The sequence below is a fragment of the Balaenoptera ricei genome, chromosome 1 (assembly GCF_028023285.1).
Source record: "Balaenoptera ricei isolate mBalRic1 chromosome 1, mBalRic1.hap2, whole genome shotgun sequence".
Lineage (NCBI taxonomy): Eukaryota > Metazoa > Chordata > Mammalia > Artiodactyla > Balaenopteridae > Balaenoptera > Balaenoptera ricei.
The window spans coordinates 65325186-65350403 of NC_082639.1; the positions used below are offsets into that span (position 1 = coordinate 65325186).

General features: G+C 37.1%; 1 protein-coding gene across 1 annotated transcript; it reads left to right on the plus strand.

The window, feature by feature from the left end:
- The first annotated feature begins 317 nt into the window (after positions 1-317).
- LHX8 (LIM homeobox 8) lies at positions 318-24561 on the plus strand. The gene is made up of 8 exons (XM_059899384.1): positions 318-404; positions 803-964; positions 4792-4913; positions 7005-7225; positions 7744-7847; positions 12477-12572; positions 19075-19258; positions 24485-24561. Exons 1-8 carry the CDS (start codon positions 330-332, stop codon positions 24559-24561), a joined length of 1041 nt encoding a protein of 346 aa, XP_059755367.1. The 5' UTR covers positions 318-329.
- The last annotated feature ends 657 nt before the right edge of the window (positions 24562-25218 follow it).

The following is a 25218-nucleotide window of genomic DNA, read 5'->3' on the forward strand; positions in this document are numbered from 1 at the left end:
GCGCGGGGACCCGGAGCCCCGAGAGCGCGGCAGCGCGCCGGGCGAGCCGTTGGTGCTCCGGTGGCCGCCTAGTCGCGCGCTGAGGCTGCGCCGCCGCCGCCGCCCGCTGCCTGCAAACGAGGCTGCGTCGGCGTCGGCGTCGGCTTGCCAGGCGCGCGCGGGCCCAGGCGCCCAGACGGCTGCACGTGCGGCCCGGAGCGCCGTGGGCCTTCATTAGCCCGCCCCGCGTGCGGAGAAGCTGAAGCTCTGGGCCGCACGTGCCGGCTCTGAACTTCTCGTCTCTGTTCCTCCCCACTTCCCCGCCCTCACCTCCTCAGTGCCAGGGGCTCATGTCGGAGGAGTGCGGGCGGACTGCAGCCCTGGCGGCCGGGAGGACTCGGAAAGGCGCCGGGGAAGAGGGACTGGTGAGTGGGTAGGGACCCGGATGGTGGCGAGCCGGGCCGTGGGGAGGCAGCCCAAGGACGAAGGGCTGCTGTCCCCGCACTCCTCCCCGGGCCCAGTTGGCCCCTCGGGGAGCCGGTGGAGAGGGGTGCTGGGGCGGGGGGAGAAGCTGAGCCGGTGTGGCGGGCTGCGCAGGGCCGCCAGGCGCCCCAGGTCATTGAGGTCAGTGGCCTGCAGCCCCGGCGGGGGCGTGGTGGGAGCATGGACCCGGGGGGAGAGGGCGAGAAGCGGGACCTCAGGAACTGGGGGTGGTTTGGGGTAAGGGAGGGGAGGCTGTGAGGGAGCCCCCGTGGGTCTGTGGGACGGGGAGAGAAGGAGGGGTCTAGAACCGCCTGAGACCGCGCCTCGTGGCTTCCTGCAGGTGAGCCCCGAGGGAGTGGGGGACGAGGACTCGTGCTCCTCCTCGGCCCCACTGTCCCCGTCGTCCTCGCCCCGGTCCATGGCCTCAGGCTCCGTCTGCCCCCCTGGCAAGTGTGTGTGCAACAGCTGCGGCCTGGAGATCGTGGACAAGTACCTTCTCAAGGTAGGGCGCAGCCGCGAGGCCCAGGGGCAGCGGGGTTCCCCGGGAGCTCTGGGAGAAGAGAAAAGTTTATTTTCCCTCTCTTTTCCACTCAAGTTCTCGCTGGAGAATATAGACTTTCTCAGCACTACGGCCCAGTCAGGGGCAACTCATGGGGTGGGAGAGTGGGAGAAGAAATCTTAGAATACCCGCTGTTGCAAAACTGCTTACGTGTGACCCATCCTGGTCTAGACATGCCGATACCCTGGGTGGGTGTGCTGGAGTTAGCCACCTACTTGTAGCGGAACAGAACTGGGGAAACGCTTACCCATTCTGGAAACAGGGTCCTGCCCGATTATTTTTACTGAGCCTCGGGTTATGGTCCCTCCACCCCCAATAACACCCACACGTCTGCCTGCTTATGAGGACTCCAGGTCTGTATATGTTGATCGATTTCCCCTTTTCAGTGTCTCCTTTGGTGAGAACCACTGTCAAGTGCCTTAAAGGGTCTTTTCTGGATAGATATTTTACAATCTTATGTTTGTTTACACTAACCTGAGGCTTTTCCAGAGTAAAAGTTCATAGTAGCATTTAAATGAAAACCATTTTCAATATCTTCCTCCTCTTATTAAGGTTTAATACTTCAGGGCCACCCAATGATTTTTTTTTTAATGTCATCTCCAGTGCTTAGTGGAAAAAAAATGGAAATTGATGTAAATTTATACAAAACAGAAAGAAAGAAAAATGCTTGGGATGAAGTGCTTCAAGTGGTGGTTTGAGAGTTGACTATCTGTCTTGATTTGTTTTACTTCTCTCAAGATATTGTGGGGGAGTTTTGGAGTACAAATTCTGGCAGGCTAGTTACCCATGTCATTGCATGAAGGATCATAGTCCCTTGTGTCTTAATTCTAATACCATGGAATTTCAACTTCAATAGCTTTTTTAAACCACTATTTAAAATAATGATCTCTCCTACACTGACTTAGTAGCAAACCAGTTCACTTTCTATTCTCCTCACCTCCTCCTCCCCACCCCAGTTTTTCAAAAGAATTCATTATGGAGAATATGAATTCAAAAAACAAATTAGTGAGTTTCTTTAAATTTCTCCCTCAACATACAAAGCTGCTTCATCTGGGGAGTTGGAATGATACCCTGTAGATACAACCCAGATAAAGCACCAAAAGGAGTTTTGGTGAAAACGTTTAAAAAGTGACTAATTTACTTAATTGGTGGTTGATTCTTAAAGCTGGCTTTCTCTTTAAGTCTGTATTCTTAAGATTCCCATTTCAGTGTTTCCACACCTGAGCCTTTTTGGATATTTAAAAACCATCTTTTGGATCAAAACTAGTTTCTTATTTTCAATGAGCCCTCTCAATAATTAGCTTAATCTTTAAGAATGTTTCTGATGGATCTATAATGGATCCACTACACAGCAGAGAGGGTAAAGAAAAAAGTTATTATAAAGTGACTCTTAACATATCCTCTGAAATAGATAAAATCATTTCTAGTGTTCATCTTTTATATGTTAACATATGTTTATATGTTTTATATTTGTATTGTATAAAATGATCTATCTGAAGAGTCTTTTAAAGCTTTCCTTTGTAGTAGGACCAGAGTCCTCTCAATGAAGTCTTCTACATACAGTCTTAGACCACCCCTTTTTGTACATATTAGTGTATGTACAAGAAAACTAGCTGCTGCTTATTACATAGGAAACTAGTTCTAACAAAAGTTTGACACTTTATGTTTAAAAACTGAGTTCTTAACTTCCCCCCCCCCCCCATTTTGTGCGCTTATTCTTCCAGATAAGTTTGAATTCAATTTGAGTCACTGGTGAAAAAATAATTGTTAGACCTAATAGAATATTTGAGGGTATAACTGTTTAATATAGAAAAACACCATATTGTGAGGCAAGTTAAATGGAGTTAGAACAAAAAAAAATGAGAGGAGTTAGATGCATCTGTTGCCCCATCTGATACTTCAGTGCCCTGTCGTTTGAGGGATTTTTTTTTCTGGCTTGGTCCTATATATGTATACATACAGAGATTGGATCAATGCTAGCCATCAGGAAAGGTTTATAGTCGCCAGAATTTTCTCTGTTCACCTTACTTTCATCTCTGGAAAAGAAATGGAAGATGAAGGAGATTTTTTTTTAAGTAAACTTTGAGGAAAGGTGGCAAACCAGGCGTTACATCTGGCTTTAGGGAACTAGAGAATGGCCATGACTCTGCCCTGAAGCCTGCATCTAGCCTTGCTTTAAAAAAAAAAAAAAAAAAAGAGCCTGGATAACATCAAAATGCAGAAGGCCTTAAACAGTGGAATACTAAAGGAAACCTGTATTTCTACACTTTAACTTAATTGGGCCCGTTTGAGGAAAAAAATAGAAAGAAAATGCATCTCTAATTAATAGGACAGCATTCACCATTGTTAATTTTTTTTATTTCGATTTCCTCAGATTTTTTTCCTATTGTTTCCTATTGCTATTTTCCCTGTTTTCTTGTATGGTGAGCATGTAGTTCTTTTATAGCAAGACCAAAACTTAAAATTTCACTAAAATGATACTCTCATTAGTGCTTTGGAAAGAGACACATAACTGTAATTAGAAGCCAGTGAAACTTTCTTCCGCTTCGAAGGACCTTTTATATTTCATATCACAGAAAAATATGTTGAACAGTAGCGCTAATATGATAGAATCATTGGACAAGATAGTCTGTATTATGAAATAGTGTAGCAAAAGCTGTATTTCACAATTTCCCATTTTTCCAATTTCCTAATTCTTATATTAGGCATTAGATCCATTTGTAGAGTATAAGTGGTGTTTTTGCATCATTGCCGTTCTCTTAAATGAAATTTAATTAAGCATAAGCCTAGTTCCTGTGTCCATTTAACAAGAGCAAAATTTAGGAGCCTGCATTACAGGCAAATTCAATTCAATACACATCTTCGTTTTTGAAGGCTAAAGATGTGCCGCTTATACAATGATAGCAACAGTTTAAGGTAAGGCTATTTATGATTTGTCCCCTGATTTGACAATGTTTCATGCTCCTATATAGTATATAAAGTGCTGTGATTTATTAAATTAAATTAAAGCGTTTAATGTCTCACTTCCTGAAGTATAAATGGCAAATAGTTGGGTGCCTTTTTAGAACCGTTTGTAATAGATTTATTTTTTTCCTCTAGTAACCATATCATTAAAGTAGGATTACCAATGCTTTATGTTTTGATTATTTAATGTTAGACAGGAGCCAGGGCTTTGGCCATATCAACATTTAAATCTACCTTAGGAATTTCTGTTTTGTAAGTAAAATGGTTGCCTGGCTTCTTTACACGGGTAAGTATTTCTTACAAAGCTTCTTTTCCATTTTCTTTCTCACTTTAACTAAAAAGTAGATTGAGAAGGGATGTGGCTTGAATTCTTTAGCTACCATGTTTCATGGTGGGAAGAATTTGGTCAAGGAAAAAAATATAAAACCAGTATGTAGGATTTTAAAGTGGCTAAAATTTTCCCTGTGTTCATGGACATTCGATAACAAAACAAAACAAAAAACAAAAAAAAAAACCTGAATAGACGTTCAATTAAAAAAAAAAACCTGAATTTTTCAGAAGTGTATTTAAAAAATTAAACACAAAGTGTATAATATGCTACTGTGATTTTCTGTTTGAGGTCTAAAAGAGAATATATCTAGATGCGTATTTGTGTAAATGACACCTCTTAGATAGAAACATTCAGAGTATGTGTTAAAATATTAAGGGGCCAGCTTTTAAAATTGCCTGATACAGAAAACCAATGAAGGATACTCTTAAGTGTGGTTTTAGAATGGCTTCTCATCCTAACCCCTTCTTCTTCACAGGTGAATGACCTGTGCTGGCATGTTCGGTGTCTCTCCTGCAGTGTCTGCAGGACCTCCTTAGGAAGGCATACCAGCTGTTATATTAAAGACAAAGACATTTTCTGCAAACTTGATTATTTCAGGTACACCGAAACTTTTTTTTTTAGTAAGTAGATACTCCAAGAAGGTATTACACAAAGAGAATTTTGTAAATAGCCTTTCTTGTCCAGTTTTATTTACTGAAGCCCACTTTTTCTTATACAAATTTCAAAATGAGAATGCTTCATATTTTTGAGGTATAATTTGTATTAAAACAAAATTAGCATGCTTATGTGTTTTAGGAACTCAGTATACAAAAATAAATTTTAAATAATTATTTCCACTTTGGCGAATGAAAGTTTTTGGTATTAAAAACAGGGAACTTTCTTTGCTGTGCAGAGATATAAAGTATGAAATATAAGATGACTTATTATAGCAAAGCCCTTTGTTCAGGAGGAGTAGCAAGACAAAAATGAAGTAATTATGGGGGAAAAAAAATCAAGGTTTTGTTGTGCTTTCTCCAGTTTACTATAGAATGACCCCTAGTAATATACCTATAAAATGCCAGCAGTTTGGAAACTGTGATTAAACCATATTATTCAGAAGAATTGACCATTCCAGTATTGGAAATACACCAAGTCTAATTACGTATTCTGCCTAAAAATCCTATTTCTTTTGTCCGTTCTTTGATCTTTGTTTTGTGAGATTGTATTTGCCTAGGATATTAAATGTAACATTTTCTCCACATGGTCTCTTTATAATAGTTTAAATGTAAAGTTTCTTCTAAGATAGAATTTAATTCTTAATGGATACCTATCTCAAAATTGAAATCATCCTTAAGCATGACTTTTTAAAATTATCACATTTTTTTCCCTATTTGCATTTCCAAACGAAGAAGAATGTTCATTGTGAAATTGGGAAGTTAATACTACATGGTGAAGTTTGTAATACTAATTATGTTATTTATACTCAATTTCAAAAACTGATTTAAGAGAATTTAGTGATTGATTTGAATAAAATTGCTAGGTAATTTAAAGCACTTCATGAAATCCAGAGTCCTTTATTTTATAAAGTCATAGAATTTTATAATTACCCAAAACATATATTTCTCAGCAGGTTTACTCTCTGTTTCCTCAAAAATAGTAGCAGTTTGCCTCCTCTTTCACTTAGGATATGCTAATCTTAATTTTTTTTTTTTTTTTTGGGTAATATAAAGCCCCTTGAAATGTTTGGTTTCAGAGACTTATTGAAAGTCTAGTTCTTCAGGATTTTTTTTATACTTCATATTTTATTATATTCTGAAATTTATTCTTATGATTCAGTTTTTCAGATTAACTTAAAAACTGGCAATACCTCTAAAGATATGTTAAGGAATAGACACAGACACATATACTTATCTAGTTTAATGTGGATATGCCAGGTTATGACTGCAGTTGTGGTAGGAGATATGACAGAGAGTGTCTGGTCACTAGGACTGAGAGAAAAAAGAAATCTTTACATCTGGCATTTTGTTAAGATTAACTTGCATTTAATGTCCAGATATGTGTCTAAAAGTTTTAGGTAATATTTCCCCTCCTCTTGTGGATGGTATTGCAACAGCTTGTTCACCAAAGGAAACATTTCTGAGTTTTCCTTCACTGAGGTTTCTGAGGTTTCTTCACACCAGAGTGAACAATTTCTGTTCTATTCATTCTTTGATAATATCAATTGAAAATGTTTTAACTTTAAAAAAAAGTTTAGAGCATTTTCTAATTATCTCAACTTGGTTTTAAGACGTCATTATTTATATCTTCAATGGTATGCTTTTGTATTTTTAGGTTTCAGTCTCGAGTGTGTGTGTGTGTGTGTGTGAGTTATGTTGAGTCTCTAGGTAATTTATAAATGTACTGATATTTGTTACAAGAAGGATACTGAAACTCCTATGTCATTTATTTTAAAAGAAAAAAAATCCTTTTCTCCTTTAGAGTAACAATGAGAAGTTTTTGTTTTATAAACAGGTTTGAATTATGATCCCATCTCAAGTCTCGATTGTGTACCATATGACTTTTAAAAAATAATTGATTCCTGTTTCCTTTTCAAAAGATTTAAATACTTGGGTTAATCCAATGAGTAAATAATGTGTTAGTTTAATCTTAGACTGATGAATATCTCACCAAGCATTAAAATCTTCACCTCCCACCCTTCTATTTATGTAGAAGGTATGGAACTCGCTGCTCTCGCTGTGGGAGGCACATCCATTCTACTGACTGGGTCCGGAGGGCCAAGGGGAATGTCTATCACTTGGCGTGCTTTGCCTGCTTTTCTTGCAAAAGGCAACTTTCCACAGGAGAGGAGTTTGCTTTGGTGGAAGAGAAAGTCCTCTGCAGAGTGCATTATGACTGCATGCTGGATAATTTAAAAAGAGAAGTGGAAAATGGTAAATATATACTTAAAATACTTTTGAATCTTTTGGGACAGTGAACACAGGGACAATAACGATTTTTCCTAAGGTCGTCTTAAAGCATTACTTTGTGCAGTGTAATTGTGGTGAAACTCATTAAGCCCTCCGCTGTTAGTGATGGTCTCCATCTGTTTATTTACAAGAAAAGCCATGGCATATGTATTCGCCTTGTGCCATATTCTCAGGAAGCAGCCTTGAGTTTAGGGTTCTGTTTTGCTTTTTGTAACCATTTGTTTCCTTGTATTTGCCTTTGTAAGGATGAGCCTTAGAATGTGCACTTCCAACTTGGTGCACTTTTGACTAAATATACAAGCCTACAAATGGAATATTGTTTCCACAGTATGTTTCTAGTATGTTCTAAAACTTAAGGGATTTGGCAAACTAGAAGATGTATACGGTTTCATACCAAGCCAAGAGATGCAAGAAACCTATTATTGTATGATTGTTCATACAACAACCTATTATTGTATGAATGGTGTGTTTTTTAAATGCAGGTAATGGGATTAGTGTCGAAGGCGCCCTCCTCACAGAGCAAGATGTCAATCATCCAAAACCAGCAAAAAGAGCTCGAACAAGCTTTACAGCAGATCAGCTCCAGGTAGACATGACAATGAATTTATGAGTTTTTGAAGCCCTTCCCCACCTAAAAAAAAAAAAAAAAAAAAAACCACCAACCCCAAACTAACAAAGCCAAACAAAAAACAATCTCTATGCTGTCTTAAAACATTTTTGTTTACAAAAAGGTTAGCCTGTGCTTTTTGTGAAAACTAACTTGTTAGATGTATGAAAACATTGCCCTAAATATTGTTTATCAATATTTCAAGAGTCATGATGTGATATGAACTCATCATTCAAGTTCGTCTCCCTGGGGTCTGTTAGCATTAACATCAAAGTGGAAACAAAATGTTGATCTGTTCCGACTTCCTGATAAAAATTACTTTAACCCAGGCATTTACATTACTACATGTAATTGCGCTAGAAGATAAAATATTTGGGGACTCTTAACAGAAAGAGACACTCAGTATGTGGGTCGGTGGGACACTAACGTGTTCATCTTTTTAACAAACCACATTGAGTGTTTTAATGGACAAGAGTGTACATTTTCTGAGTAGGAAAGAATTGTAAACGCTTTACCATAAATAGGAGTCTACCGATTGACTCCAATCAAGTAGACCCTTCTTGTTTTTAAAGAGGGTAGAGGGAGTAATTCTATAATTTGATGCTAAAGGTTCATTATGTTCCCTGAAAAGGGAGGGATTATTTTCAACTTAGTTGCCCTAAGTATAATTGTTGTAAGTTCTATTTATGCAAATTGTCATGAAAGTAATGAAATAATTACTCCTTGCTTTATATTTAAGTCTACGCATACAGTGATTCTTTCTGGCATTTTTTTTCAGATAAAGAAATCACATTTTCTAAAAGATTAATGTGACTGAAGTATTTGTTTTATGTTAAGGTGAGGTAACATCTGTAAAGCGCCTACCATGTATGGCTGGGTGCTTTACACATAGTATCCATCTTAGCTCAGACTTGAAAGGATATTTATACAATGCTAAGAAATGAGTGAAGGTAATATTTTGAAAAATCACTTATAGTATTCTAATACTTGGCAGTATTTAAGATGAATGCAGTAAAAGAGAATTTTTATTTTGAGAATGATTAAGAGAGAAGCCTTGATATGACACAAATATTCCAAGGGAACTTAATGGCATTGGAAGCAATCTAGCATTAAAATCTAGATCTATTCTAAAAAATTTCCAAAAGTGTTTTTGATTTCTTAATTTAGGCATAGACTGCATGGTCAGTAGGTAGGAAATGAAAGATAAGGCAGTTGAAAGAGATATCTGTTTGAACCTTGCTTTTCTGGGTGCCTCATTTGGTTGTAATGAAGATCACGTAAAGCCCCAGGTTAGGAGATATGAATAACTGTGGGAGACCTGGCAGCAAAATACCCAGTAGTTAAAAGGTGTCTGAGTTAAAATATAATCTCTAATGTAAATATGTTCTGTTTATAAAGTGGGCTGTTTCCATGAAAGCCTGGCTATAACTTTAATAATCATAAGGCTGATAGCTTTAGTTCGATATAAAAATTTATTAGTAAAAGGATAACTGTGAAAATTTGAAACTGCTTTAGGTAGATATACAATCTCATATAGGAAGATAGAGGCACTAATTAAATAGAAAGGGAATAATATTTGTGGAGGTCTTTGTATACCAAGTCTTATGCCAGACATTTTCTCTACATTATCTTCTTTTATCTCTTACAATTCCTTGATATAGGTAGCCTCATCCAAGAAGTGTAGGTACTCCCCCAAGGCAGACCACCAAGGGAATGGCAGAGAAGACATTTGGACCCTGCTCCCCAAACCTCTGGTCTTTTCATTTTGCTTGGCCTCCCAGGAGACCATGAGTAGAACTGTGCCTTAACAAAACTCCACTTAACGACAGTGGCAGCTAAAACAAGAGTGAGATTCTGAATCTTGTAGATAGCCTTATAGTTTTAAATTGCAAATGTGCATAAACTATTTAAGCCATGCATTATTATACGAAAATATGATCTGAATCATGTTTTAAATATTTATATCAGAATCATAGGTTTTTTTAAATGAAAGCAGAAATTATATACTTTCAAAGCATGTTCTCATTTATTCAGTATTTATTAGCATCTATCTGTGCCAGGAATGGCTGAAACAAATGAGACACAATCCTTGTCCTCAAGTGTTCTTTGTAGCTTAGGAATCTAGGATAAGTTGAATCATTATACTTTGCCAGAACCTCTAATAAATCAGGCAGTGTACCTCATTGTCAAATTGTCCTACTTTTCAGAAAGCTGAATATAGTTAAGTAGTGCTTGAATTTAGCAAAACAATAAAATATAGGTGATCAATAAGTCAAGACTATTCATAGAGTACTGGTTTGGACTTATAAGACTTAAAATGGGAGGAACAAACAAATTTCCCAAATTCTTCTTTAGAAGCTTATGGGAAGAAAAAATAGTTTGACTTTCAGAATAGAGTACTATTTTGTGGTAGCAAAAATATTTCAAATATTGTCTCATTTGTATAAATTGTATTTTAAAAGTTCCGGCAGTACTATGGTTTGCTTATTGTAATTGGAAGTATTTGCTCAATGATTATTAATGTTAAACATGCCAGGGTTAGTACCTACTTTAATCTACTTTCAGATCAAGTTGGTCAGCTGCTACTATGCAGACTCCTCACATTTCTGGTAGACCTTCTGGCCTTAAAATGATGTGTCTACAGAGGCTTGCTCCTTGACCATGTTAAAAGAGCTCAGAAAAGGAGTAGGGTGGGTTTTGGCATCATTAGTGACCAGAGAGTAATGAAACCAAGTTAAAATTAAAAGGGTTCTTTTGTGAGACTAAACACTGATGAACACATCTTACTTTTCCTTTAGCATATTCCAGCTTCAAACCATCAGTGTTGATTTAAGTTTTCCTTTATTCCTTAATGAGAAATTGCTTTAGTAAATGTAATTTACTTCCATTATTAAACTTGTGAATTTGAAATGCATTTGTGAAAAGCATGCTGTTTTTGTTTTATAAATTATCAATAATGGCCTTACAAACAAATCTTCAAATATCTGTTCAGCTTTTCTCCTTGAAAAATTAAAAAACAAAGACATAATTAATTTGTTCATTCTTTTTTCTCTTTGGGATGTTACATGCTCAACTACATATAAACACAACTCTATTTGCACATGAAGATATTAAAGTTAACACATTTGGAGTAGGAGAGGAAGAAGGAAGTGAGCTGGGCGAGATCATACACTTTTAGGCTGATTCTGCCCATTTTTTAAAGCAAAAATACATGTGCTGTTTACAGTGAGTGTGTGGACAAGTGTAGTTGGATAGGAAGACAGGAATACCTTATTCTGGAAGAGTCACTATCAGCGAGAACGTAACTGAAAAAAATTATATAATTTGTAAACTTTATAAGGTTTCCTGGAACAACATCGGTCTTTTTCTCCACACTATCTTCAGATTTTCCTCACATTGCCGAGGTTCATTCCGTCACACACAAAGTCTTCAGCGCATACTGTGTGACAGGAAGGGGGATTAACTCCTGCGGATATGAAGAATAAGACAGTCCCTTTGCCCTCAAGAAACTCACTATCTGCTATGGAGAGCTCGACTTACTAACACATTAGTTAGCTACGCAGTGACAAGTGCAGTGGCAAAAGATAGTATTAGATGAGGAGCATAGTGGAGAATGCAGTTAATCTTGCCTCCTGGAAATGGTGTCTAGGTCAGCAGGACTTAAGGTCTTTAGGTAGATTATCCCCATCACATGCCCACAGACATGCACAATCATGTTGGATGCCAGACTCCCCTTTCTCATTCTTATAATACTTTCTTTATATTTTATAATACTTCCCTCTATTGACTTTTAAGTAATAAAATTCAAATATCCCACTTGATTTCCGTGATTTCCTTTTCTGAAAGAATCCAAAGCCCTTGGAGTGTGCTTTTATTCTGGTACTCCTCCTCCCTCCCCCCCCCACCCCACTCCTCATCTCTCACTTTAGCTTGTATTGTTGCTAATTATTGGCATGCGTATATCTTCTCCTAGGAAGTTGAGACCAGAATCACTTGGGAGCTTTTCCATCTATAAATGTTTAGATCTCAGGAAATTCTTATTCAGTGGGCTGATGGGTGTCTCTTTTTAAGATCCCAGATGTTCCTTTGCGTAGAGCAAGTGCTCAAAACAATTAATGATGGAGTCATTACAATTAAGTGGAATCCCTCTGTTGCACTGTCTACTTTTGCAGACTGATAAAAATTGCGGTAGGGGCCTTGAACCTGTTTTGCTCAGTAGAGGCTGAAGATAAAAAAAATATTTTTTTAATTTTTTTAATGCTAGCAATTTTTAACAAAACGGAAAAAATAGTAAAGAGACTTATACTATTAGGCATTTTATTTGTGGATTGTCAGAATGGAAAAAAAGATGAGCTTATTTTTAACAGCATAGTTGAGAGACAAGTTTTTATGTTGAAATAGATTTTTTTTAAGATTTCAACATAGCAACTTGTGCATAAATGTACACAATATGCATTCTTTTTTTATACATCCCCATATTGATTTTCAAGTAATAAAGTGCGAGTATCCCATTTTCTTGTGCATGTCTTATCTCTCCTGTCATCAAAATGCATAAGATTGAGCTTCTTATTTTTAGCTATTTACTACCTACACTTTTTTAAAAAACAGGTTATGCAAGCACAATTTGCTCAGGACAACAACCCAGATGCACAGACCCTCCAGAAACTGGCAGAAAGGACAGGCTTGAGCAGACGTGTGATACAGGTGATTATTTTAAAGGTTAATCAAGAGATGTTAAAAGTTCTAGGTCATTTTTCTTTTCCCCCTTTTGGTATCTGGTTTATTTCACTTAGCATAATGTTCATCCAGGTTGTAACATGTATCAGTACTTCATTCCTTTTTATGGTTGGATAATATTCCAATGTATGTACCACATTTTATTTGTCCATGGATGAATATTTGGGTCATTTCCACTTTTTGGCTATTATGAATAATGCTGCTATACACATCAGCACACAATTATCTGAACGCTTGCTTTCAATTCCTTCAGATATATGCCTAGGAATGGAATTGCTGGATCATATGGTAATTCTGTGTTTAGCTTTTTTTTTTTTTTAAATAGATCTTTATTGGAGTATAATTGCTTCACAATACTGTGTTAGTTTCTGTTGCACAACAAAGGGAATCAGCCATATGCATACACATGTCCCCATATCCCCTCCCTCTTGAGCCTCCCTCCCACCCTCCCTATCCCACCCCTCTAGGTCATCGCAAAGCACCAAGCTGATCTCCCTGTGCTATGCTGCTGCTTCCCACCAGCCAACTATTTTACATTCGGTAGTGTATGTATGTCGATGCTACTCTCACTTCACCCCAGCTTCGCCCTGCCACCCCATGTCCTCAAGTCCATTCTCTATGTCTACATCTTTATTCCTGCCCTGCAACTAGGTTTATCAGTACCATTTTTTTTTTTAAGATTCCATATATACATGTTAGCATAATGAAACAACAGACAAAGGATTAATCTCCAAAATATACAAACAGCTCATGGAGCTCAATATCAAACAAACAAACAATCCAGGTATTCTAGGTCTTTAAATGTGTAAATTGTTGGCGGGGGTTTTTGTTTTGTTTTTTTGTTGTTGTCATTGTTTGTTTTGCTTTGTGAAGAAACGTCAGAGCCTTAGCTTCCCATTTTAGGTCTCTTCACACTCTAATCAATTTTTTTAAACCTGATAATTAGCCTGCTTGGTCTAGGCTACCATTTGTTGACCATTCATTCATTGCTCAGAGCAACCCTAAGGATCCTCAGGCTACAAAGACAACTGTGGTTCCAAGCTAGATCTGGTTCTGAGGCCAGAATTTTTTTCTACTTTTCTATTATTGTGAATGTGAGTGAGTGGGGGAGGAGTGGGCAAGAGGGGGGATATCTATGGCCTTTGTTAATGATCCTGGTAGAGGGAGTGATGTAAACAAAACTAGGGAAGGATGAGTCAGAGCAAATCTGTTGACAGATAAGATTTATGTTTGCAAATTGTGGGGGATGGAATTCTTGGAGCTGAACTTGGAGAGGCTGTGCATGTAGAGTTATCTTCTGAGCAGGAAGAGATTTTAGGAAGAGATTTTACGTGATTTTACATAATTTTAGGAAGAAAGGTCTGGTGACAGTACGTGGGAAGAATTAGAGTTGGGAGAGGCTGCATAGAGATTGACAGATTAGGTGTGATGCCCAGCAAAATAGTGATTTTTTTGAAAAGAGAATTAACTGAGGTAGTGGCCTAGAATTCATCCGAAAACATTTTATTGACTGAACACTGATGGCAGGTACTGGATGCTAGAGAGACAAGAAAAGGACCTGGATACTGTAATGGGGAAGCAGAGAGACATCAAAGATGACTCTTAAATTTGAAGTCAACGTATCCATGGGAATGGTGCTATTGACAGAAATATTAAAGGTTTTTTTAAAAAACGGGTTTGGTAGTTGGGAGGGAGATGAATTCCCTTCTAGCTGTGATAATCAGACAATGATGGTAGCAGTTGAGCACATAAACAGGTATTTTAAAGGATGAACAGGACTCAAACAGAGAGATCCAATCCCATGAAATTGGGTAAGATCCTTTAGAAAGAGATCACGGACAGTAAAAAGGGAAGCACGGACTTTACGGAGAGAGCTGTTTGAATTGGACCATTACAGTCAGAAACAAGGAATGAATCTGGTATAGAAGCATCATGGAGGGCCAAGGAGTTAGGTGGGTTCAAGATGGAAGTGGTCAATTGTGTCAAGATTTTCTGTTTCCCTCAGATCAAGGAAGTGGAAAATAATTTTAAATAATATTTAAGGTTAAAAATGGTGTAAAGAATTAATAATGCTAGTGACCATAACTATCGAGATAAAGTTCAGTGGGGAGAAAAAAGGTTAAGTCCAACACTGCACATATAATGTTTTACTTCTTAAATTGGGTGATTGGTAAACAGGTATTTATTCTTCAGTTTATTAAGCCTGAAGTATTTCATAATTAAAAAATCATTTATACCAAGAAGTCAGTGGGAAAGACCTGATGATATTGTATCTTCTCCAAAGACCTAGATTCCCAGTGGATTTGGTTGAGTGCAGTGTAATGAGGCTCTCTGAAGAGGCAAGTCCCATGACCTCAGTATTTTTCTAAATGTCCAGGGTATTGTGTTTGTTTCAGAGTACCAAATTTTAGAAAGGGACTAACAGGGAACCAATGTGAAAAGAGTGCTCCCTTTACAGGAAGGTTAAGGTCATGAAAGTCTAGAAATTATGTGCTGGTATTAACAGCAACAGGGATATTTATCTGGAAAAAAGATCCAGAGATGGTAAGGGAAGGAATAGTTTAAACAGAATAGATGTCTTCAAACGTATGTGAAAGGCTGTCCTACAGGCAGCGGGATTGAGTGTCTGCAAGGGAATGTAGGAAAGAAACAGATTTCACTCACTATGAAGAATTTTCTCAGTATGTAAGGCTACAAAAATGGCATAGGCTACCATCGAGGTAGTGAGTCCCTGTACCTGGGAGTGAAGCTTCCTTTGTTGAGGTAGTTCAAACTTAATGGTCTGAGGGGTCCTTGTAATCTAAGACTCTATACATTCAATGACAGTGACTGCTGTAGCTAAGTCAGATTCATGATTATTATGTTTTAGATTATTTTGAAGTTGGAAGGAAAGGAAAATGGAGGGTTTTCTGAGAGCTTTTCTTATTATTTGAAGAAATAAGGACCGCAGACAGACATCTGTCATGTAATTTCCAGGTACTTAGGTCACCAGTATTATGAGCAAGTCATCTTCATTTCAAGCACTAGAACTTGGAGAATATGCTGTTGGATGGTGGCTTTTAATATGTGAGGATTGAATTTAAATATTTTTGGTAAGATGGCAAAGGAAGGAGTACTAGCAATCCAAATATATAGTCTGTCACAGTATTTTTGAAGGATTAATTACAGTGATCTCAAATAGTAGTCATAACCTCTTTGCCCAGCCTACTTCCTAGCATTGGACACACTTTAGAAAAGTTAAAGAAAAGAGATTTGATTACTAGGCCTTGATTCTAATATGCAAACTAGGCTACCCAAAGATTAGGTAGAAGTAATGTTCTTATACAGGGTGTAAGTACAGGTCTCACCTTTACTAGCTAAAGTCTGCATAGTGAGACATTATAACAGAGCAGATCATCATTGAGCTGAAATCACAGAATAAAGATGGATGATTTTACTTTTCACACTCTGCATCCAGATACAACCACTGTTCACATACCCTTTCAGAGGTGAATTACGAATTGTGTATCTTACAGAAACATGATAAAACATTGCTATTTCTTCCAGTCAGTGTGCTTGAAGTTCTCTTTCCATATTAAGATTTACATCATTTTTATTGCTACACATACTGAGCATAGCACAATTTATTTAGTTTATTTCCAATTTTTTGGTATCATAAAAATGCTATAGTGAACAACATTGTGTGTATACCTTGCACGTTTGTTCGGTAGTGTCCATAGGATAAATTTCTAAAAGTGGGATTGTTGAGTCAAAAGATAAAACATTTTTGGGCCTTTGACTGATAGTACAAAAATCGCCTTGCAGAAAGTTCATAACCAATTTATTCTACCAGGACCTACGTGTGAAATTTCCCTTTCCCCAACGCACGTAAATCCTAAAAACTGTCATTCTGTTACATCCTTTCCAATTTGGCAGTCAGAAAATGTCATTGTTTTCATGTATATTTCTTTTATTGTCAGTAAACCTTAACATGTTTGCTTATTTTGAAAATAAAATTTGTATTTTTTAGCACTCTTTTCTATTAGGTTATTTTCTCTTTATTGTACTGATTTTTATTGTTTATCATAGTTAAACTTTCATAGTTCATCAGTTTCCCTTTCACTTATTTTTTCCACATAGAAATTTTACATTGTTTTGTATTCAAATCTCTTAATATTTTTTTCTCATAGCTTTGGTTCCACCTAGAGAGTATATCAACATTGGCTTTTGTTTCCTTAAACATTTATGGTCCCAATTATTTACACCTAAACCCTAATTTATCTGGAATTGACTTTTGGTTACATGTTGTAAAGTAGGGATTTTTCTATTTCTTTTCTCCCAAACGATTAGCCAGCTTCCTCTAAATCAATATTACGCCAATACTGATTTCCCAATAATTTAAAATTCCATCTTTTTCATACATTAAATTCTCGTATTTGACTCTTCGGGTTTTCTAAGAGATTCATCTTACGCATTAGTCTTTTCTTTTGCAGAATGTCTACATGGCCTGCTTTCAGCTTATGTATTTTACAATTTAGAACTCAAATTTTTTAAAGAGTATGTTGCTCATAAGAAATTTTAACCCTTGTTAGAGGTTTGAAAGCAGAAGGAGGAAATTTTAAGTCAGTGAGGAGAGTCAAAAGGACTGTATTTTATTTCTGAAGCTAGGTAGCCCTCATGTCAGAAGTTGTTTTCTGATGTCTGGAATCTTCAACTACATTTTGCTGTGCAAGTTACATGACACTTTGGGTTTTCAAACCCCTCTCTGCTTAATTACCTGTTGATCTTTCCAAGGAGCTATTTGAATTAGCATTAAGGTAGTCATTCTACTGTTTATGTCATGCTTTCTTCATCTTTATTTACAAAGTCTGAGATTTTTAAAAATAACTGAACAGTTTCCATCCAATATATAATTTATTGGAGACATAAGATACTTTGAAGAAACTCTGGGAATCATAGCGCCATGTGTTTTAGGTTATATGTAGTCCTCTGGGGTGCTTGTCTTCCGGGCACTGTCAGGGGAAAAGGCAGGTGACGGCAGTTCCTGCTTACAAGTTGGAGAATGTGTGCGTGTGTCTTCTTGGCCGGGTGGGTGACAGCAGTGGCACCTGTTAAGGAGCGTGGGGAGGAACTGTGACTGAAGACTTTGGGTAAAGTCTCTGTATAGGTACCTGAGAGTCTAACTAGCACTCCAGAAGATGGGGGAGAAGGCTGTGACTTCTCACTCCTCTTCCTTGGTACATGCCTAAGCTTGTTCCTGAAATATACCTCAGGTGCTGCCATTCAGCCACCTGCTCAGACGCCATTGTATTATTGGTTTCTGTTCCTTTGGTTTTAACCCCTTGAGTTTATACTTTGCAGCCTTCTGTTTGTGAGTCCCAAGGACAAGGTGTGTCTTTTGAGATCAGGGCAACTTTTTCACATAAATCTTTTTGCAGCTTCCTTCTGTTCCACATTATTCAGCCCTGATTCCCTAGTGCCGTCAAGTACCTACCTCCCAGCCCTAGGTAGAGACTTAACGCCCCTAGCCTTCTCCCCTGATCCCCAAATGTTCTTACCCTAATTTCCTTAAAGTTTTTTATCCCTCCACGTCTCTGTCTTCTTATGACAGAATTGTTCTGAGTGATAGCAAATAAATACTATAATATTTTAATAGAGAAACACTCTGTAGGCAAGTTTTATCTAAGAGCAGGGGGTTCAAATGCAGGTAGCTTAGATCCTGGAAGCATTCTGGGCAATCTAGCCTTACTTACCCTGACCTGCACGTACAACTCTGCTTACCCAGAATATGCTTCCTTTATTTCTGTGATAGAGCGGACAACAGGGTGGTTAGCTCTTTACACTGGTGAACTGTTTCACCAGTGGATGTGTTTGTTATTTTTATTCTGCTTAAATGTCACTAGTTGTTTCTTATCATAAGCCCGACCTTAACCTGCTTCTTAGAGAATAGCCTATGTATTTACTAATAGAAATTGAACTCAGCAGGTTACAGTGTGACTGGAATAACTGAATCAAGAGGTTTGTAGAAAGCTTTAAGCTCTCAGTAGGGATTTTAGTCATTTGAAAAAAGATTTACAATAAGTCCAGCAGGTGTCTGAGAATACATTTAGTAGTGCATTTTTTAAAATTTTCTGATGAAAGGGCTTTTTCTGTTTTCCTTTTTGTCCCAAACACCAGTAGTAAAACCAAGGAAACTTCTTTTCTGGAATTTTGAATCCCTTACCCCATTTTTATTTTGGAAGATGCTGGCTTAGGATAGAATTAGTTTTTAAGTAAATCAACAAATAATTATTATTTGGGCAAAGAAAATGACCATTGATAACTGTGCAAAATTGTTTCTCTTGTGTCTACAGAATTCTTTCTTAGAAAGCTTATTTAGATTGATGCTGTGCTTATATGGTAGAGTGAGGTTGCATTCCTTGGTAAACTGAACTGGTAATGTACTCAACTGATAATGTGACATAGCTACATTGCTTTTCTCCTCCCTCAGGTGTGGTTTCAGAACTGTAGAGCACGCCACAAGAAACACGTCAGTCCTAATCACTCCTCCTCTGCCCCAGTCACAGCAGTCCCGCCCTCCAGGCTGTCTCCACCCATGTTAGAAGAAATGGCTTATTCTGCCTATGTGCCCCAAGATGGGACAATGTTAACTGCGCTGCATAGTTATATGGATGGTAGGTATCCTGATATTTAACAGCTGCCTCCCAAGCAATCAATTACTGGTACCTTCTAATAGTATATTATTGATATACTATTCACATTTTGAACTATTACCTCAGTAGTAGCTGAAAAATATTGTCAGGGGTGGGTGTAGTAGGGAGAAGAACTACCCAACATTCTTATTTCTGTGACTGCCTTTTTTAAGGGACAAGTTTAACACTCACCTTACAGCTAAAATACAAATATTGATAATGACCCATAGTGCTTGATTTTAACTTAGGAAAAACATTCTTTTTGTTTTCACCTGATAAATATTTAAATAATTTATTTTCCTATGGTCAGAGGAAGTATTCACACTCAGATTTTTAGATTGGGGTTTACTGAGTTTTGTTAAAGAAACTTTTTTATTGAAGCAAAACATACATATAGAAAAGTGCACACATAAGTATTCAGCTTGATGAATTAATAAAATGAACATATCCATGTAAGTACTACCCAGATGAAGTAGTAAAACGCAGTTAGCACCCTGGAAGCCTCTCTTATGTCCCTTCCCAATCATTATCCTCTTCCTCCAAAGTAATATTGTGTTGACTTCTAAAATCACGTTCTAGTTTTGCCTGTTTTTGAGCTTTATATGAATCGAACCATGCAGAATGTATTCTTGTGTCTCACTTCCTTCAACTACAGTGTTTGTGAGATTCATCTGTATTGTTGCAAGAATCAGTGATTTGTTGGTTTTCATTGTTATACAGAATTCCACTGTAGGAATATACCACAATCCACTTTAGGGTTGATAGACATTTGCGTTATTTCCAGTTATGTATATGCTGCTATGGACCTTATTGTACATGCCCTTTGGTGCACATTAATTCACAGTTTGATTTGGTATATACCTGGGAGTAGAACATAGGGTCCTGGCTACACATATGTTCAATTTTAGTTGATTCTGCCAAAAAGTTTCCAATAGTGGTTGAACCATTTTACACTGAGACCAGCAGCACATGAGAGTTCAAGGTGCTCCACATCCTCGCTAACACTTGGTATGGTGTGACTTCTTAATTTAGCCAATTTAGTTGTCGTGTAGTGTTATCTCATTATTTTCATTTGCTTTTCCCTCATCACTGATGAGACTGAGCATTTTTTCATTGAGCATTTGTATATCCTTTTTGTGAAGAGCTTATTCATGTCTTTTGCTTGTTGGTCTATTGGCTTGTCTGTTTTGTTTTTTCCTTGATTTGTTCTAGTTTTGGCTATATATTGAATATAAATACGTTTTTTGATGATTATATGTGTTGCAGATATCTCCTATTCAGTGGTTTGCTTTTTCTCCTCTCTTGAGTATGTTTTATTGAGCACAAGTTCCTAATTTTAATGTAGTTCATTTCATCAGTTTTTTTCCTTCATGGGGAGTGCTTTTCTTGTGACCTGTTCAAGAAATTGTTCCTACTCAGAGATAATGAAGATATTTCTCCTATGTTATCTTCTAGAAATTTCGTTAACTTTGTTTTACCTTTGACATTTAGATTTACAGTCCATCTACAAATGAATTTTGTATGTGGTGTAAAATAAGGAGCAAAGTTTTTGTTATGCTTATGAAAGTACCAATTTCTCAGCTGCTTTGCTGTGCCACACTTATCATAAATCAAGTGTCCATGTAATTTATGTGCCAGTTTCTGTACCCTCTATTCTGTTTTATTGGTCTATTTATTTTTATATCAATACCTAATTGTTTTAATAATGCTAGGCCTATATTCTTGATATCCAGTAGTACAACCTTGTCCTACTTTGTTGTTCATTTGTATTGCCATAAATTTTTCAACCAAAAAAGAGAAAACAATTGAGATTTTGAAATAATCTATTAGATCCGTTTGTAGGAAACTGCTATCTTAATAATATTGTCTTCCATACCATGATCTTAGTCTGTCTTTCTGTTTATTTAGGTCATCTTCAAATGCTCTCTTATATTCTAGAGTTTTCTGTTTAGTAATCTTGCACATCTTTTGTTAGGTTTATACATAAGTTTTTGTTTTGATGCAGTTGTAAATGTTTTTTCCTCTGTATGTGGAAATCTAGGTTGGCAGCTGTTTTCTTTCAGCACTTTGGCAGTATGAATTACATTGTCTTCTTGCTTCTATTGTTTCTGTTGTTTAGAATATAGATAGTTAATTAACTTGATACCACTTATTGTTGAAGTCAGCTGTTGGTCTTATTCTTGCTCCTTTAAAAGTGAATCTCTTTTTTTCCCCAGCTTTTCTCTTTATGTTTGGTTTTCAGTTTTAGTATAGTGTGCCTAAATATGCTTCTTGAATAGGTAGTTTGATGTATTTCACTATGCAAAAGGATCAGATTTTGTCTCTTCAAGTATTGTTTCTACCCTTATTGAAAAAGTCCATATTTTCCAGCATTTTGACCTTCCATGTTCTAGTCTAGATATTCTTCTGACCTATCTTCCAGTTCACTAATTCTCTCTCTGTCTATGCTGTAAAACTCATCCACTGAGTTCTTAATTTCAGTTATTGTGTTTTCCATTTTTAGAATTTCCATTTCATTCTTTTATATAGTTTCCACTTCTGTGCCAGAATTATCTATTTTATCACTTTATTCCTTAACAAAATTGTTATATTAATTATAGTAACACTAAAGGACATATCTGACAACTCCAGTATTTTGTGGGTCTGTTCTATTGTTTTTTCCTCTTTGTTTTCATTCAAGTCATGTCTTATTTGCCTTGTTGTTTTTTATTAAACTTCAGATGTTAGGTATGAAAACTAGAAATAATTTGAGGCTCTGGTTAATATCTTCCACCAGAGAGGATTTAGTTTTGCCTTTGGCAAGCGATTAGGTCAGAGGAAGATCAACTTAATCCAATCAGGCATCAGTCCTCACAAGGGCTGGTGTATTTCGGGGTCACTACTCCTTGGAACTAGCCTTTTGGGAATCCCCCCAAAAAGCTTACATTTTGTTTTGTTTTGTGTTTGTCATCTTTTTTTTGAATTTTTGAATTTTATTTATTTTTTTATACAGCAGGTTCTTATTAGTCATCCATTTTATACACATCAGTGTATACATGTCAATCCCAATCTCCCAATTCATCACACCACCACCCCCACCCACTGCTGCTTTCCCCCCTTGGTGTCCATACGTTTGTTCTCTACATCTGTGTCTCAATTACTGCCCTGCAAACTGGTCATCTGTACCGTTTTTCTAGGTTACACATATATGTGTTAATATACGATATTTGTTTTTCTCTTTCTGACTTACTTCACTCTGTATGACAGTCTCTAGATCCATCCACGTCTCTACAAATGACCCAATTTCATTCCTTTTTATGGCTGAGTAATATTCCATTGTATATATGTACCACAACTTCTTTATCCATTCGTCTGTTGATGGGCATTTAGGTTGCTTCCATGACCTGGCTATTGTAAATAGTGCTGCAGTGAACATTGGGGTGCATGTGTCTTTTTGAATTATGCTTTTCTCTAGGTATATGCCCAGTAGTGGGATTGCTGGGCCATATGGTAATTCTTTTTTTAGTTTTTTAAGGAACTTCCATACTGTTCTCCATAGTGGCTGTATCAATTTACATTCCCACCAACAGTGCAGAGGGTTCCCTTTTCTCCACACCCTCTCCAGCATTTGTTGTTTGTAGATTTTCAGATGATGCCCATTCTAACTGGTGTGAGGTGATAACGTCATTGTAGTTTTGATTTGCATTTCTTTAATAATTAGTGATGTTGAGCAGCTTTTCATGTGCTTCTTGGCCATCTGTATGTCTTCTTTGGAGAAATGTCTATTTAGGTCTTCTGCCCATTTTTGGATTGGGTTGTTTGTTTTTTTAATATTGAGCTGCATGGGCTGTTTATATATTTTGGAGATTAATCCTTTGTCCATTGATTCATTTGCAAATATTTTCTCCCATTCTGAGGGTTGTCTTTTCGTCTTGTTTATGGTTTCCTTTGCTGTGCAAAAGCTTTGAAGTTTCATTAGGTCCCATTTGTTTATTTTTGTTTTTATTCCCATTACTCTAGGAGGTGGATCAAAAAAGATGTTGCTGTGATTTATGTCAAAGAGTGTTCTTCCTATGTTTTCCTCTAAGAGTTTTACAGTGTCCGGTCTTACATTTAGGCCTCTAATCCATTTTGAGTTTATTTTTGTGTATGGTGTTAGGGAGTGTTCTAATTTCATTCTTTTATATGTAGCTGTCCAGTTTTCCCAGCACCACTTATTGAAGAGACTGTCTTTTCTCCATTGTATATCCAATCAGGCATCAATCCTCACAAGGGCTGGTGTATTTCGGGATCACTACTCCTTGGAACTAGCCTTTTGGGATCCCCAAAAAAGCTTACATTTTGTCTTGTGTCTGTCATTTTTAATGAGGGCTTCTCTTCAGTAGTCCCTGATCTTTCATATTTATTCCCCACAACCCAAAGTCTAACTCCTGAAAACTTTGCTAAATGTCTCAGCCTCTCACACTCCTTGTCTTTTAAAATTGTTACTATACTTGTAGAGGAAAAGTAGCCTCATTTTATTTCTCTCCTTCTCTGGGACTTGACTTTGCCAGTTCTCACTACCTGGGTATCTTTCAGATGCCTTCAAACAGATTTCTAAAAATTTTGTCCAGCTTTCTTAATTGCTCTTAGAGGGACATTTGGTTTGAAGCAACATAGTTCTTACTGAGAGTGGAAAGTTCATTTTAAGGTTTGATTAAAGAAGAACTCAGAGCCTGTACCATTGATGCATTTACCTACACTAGGATTAAAGTTGTGTGTGTTCACATGAATGACTGTAGTGTTGCCCAAGTCAAATGTGTTTTGATGTATGTTTAGGGAAGAGGCAGCTCAGCAGTCATAAATGAGAATTTGGGGCAGGGATCACCCTATAGAGGCACCTTCGTATGAAAGCTAGCAACGTCTATGCAGGCAAAGCTCACGTGTTTCTAGCTGCAGGGTAAAGTGCAGTGAATGGGGTATGGATGGAGGACAGTAAAGTGGCAAAAGCTTGTGACCCCAAATAAAGATTTTGGGGTAAACCATTCCTGGATTCTCATTTAATACTATACTCACTGTGCTGAATAAGCTAATGCTCCTGCTGAGGTCAGTGGAATGAGTGTAGCTTGGTGCCCTCAGCTATGAAATCAGTAGTGAGAGAACATTGCCTTGGATTGTTTTTTGTTTGTTTTTTAAATCAGTTTTATTTACCGTACAAAACTGATCCACAAATTTCTTTCTATTTTGTAGCTCATTCACCAACAACCCTTGGACTCCAGCCCTTGTTACCCCATTCAATGACACAACTGCCAATAAGTCACACCTAATTCCTTTTTTCAGGGATAGAAATGATTAAGGATATAAATTTGTCATTTATTATGTATAAAATACCATTGAAAATATATTAATGTTAATTTTTTATTTAACATCCAGAGCATTTCCAACATCACTTTGCTGCCCAGGTATGTATCTCTAGTTGGCCTGCAAGACACTTTTATTGATTCTTCATTTTTTTGTAAAACTTATGTTTACAAGAAGAAAACAAATCAAAACTTTTTTTTGTATTGTATGGAAATAGTTCACTCGAGTGTGTATCTGTTAATTTATTTGTCATCAAAAGAGCACTTTGCCTAAAAGAAAGGACTGACAAGTGTGCAAAATGTTTACAATCCTTTGTGAAATTGTAGTGTATCATTAGTTTGTATCTGTAAGTTATTGTTATAAATATTACCTGTATTTTTTGTTATATACAGCTTTATACTTTGAAGCTTGTATCTGTGAATTTGCAACTGAAATTTATTTTGCCAATGTTTTCTGAATGAACTGAATAAAGCTTCTGTTGTAGCATGCCGTGCAAACACATTATTGTGTTTGTGGTTGATGAACTATGGCTGTAAATAACACTATAGTTTAATAAGCCCATCATTCTAAGTTTATTAAACATTTTCCATTCTTGTGAAAGTTTCAACCAATTAATCCTTTGT

What these genes read in the sequence shown, in the direction of transcription:
- LHX8 (XM_059899384.1), top strand. Translation starts at nt 330, where the DNA reads ATGTCGGAGGAGTGCGGGCGGACTGCAGCCCTGGCGGCCGGGAGGACT. An exon ending in GCGCCGGGGAAGAGGGACTG is followed by an intron (nt 405 to 802) that starts GTGAGTGGGTAG and finishes GGCTTCCTGCAG; the next exon opens with GTGAGCCCCGAGGGAGTGGG. An exon ending in TGGACAAGTACCTTCTCAAG is followed by an intron (nt 965 to 4,791) that starts GTAGGGCGCAGC and finishes TCTTCTTCACAG; the next exon opens with GTGAATGACCTGTGCTGGCA.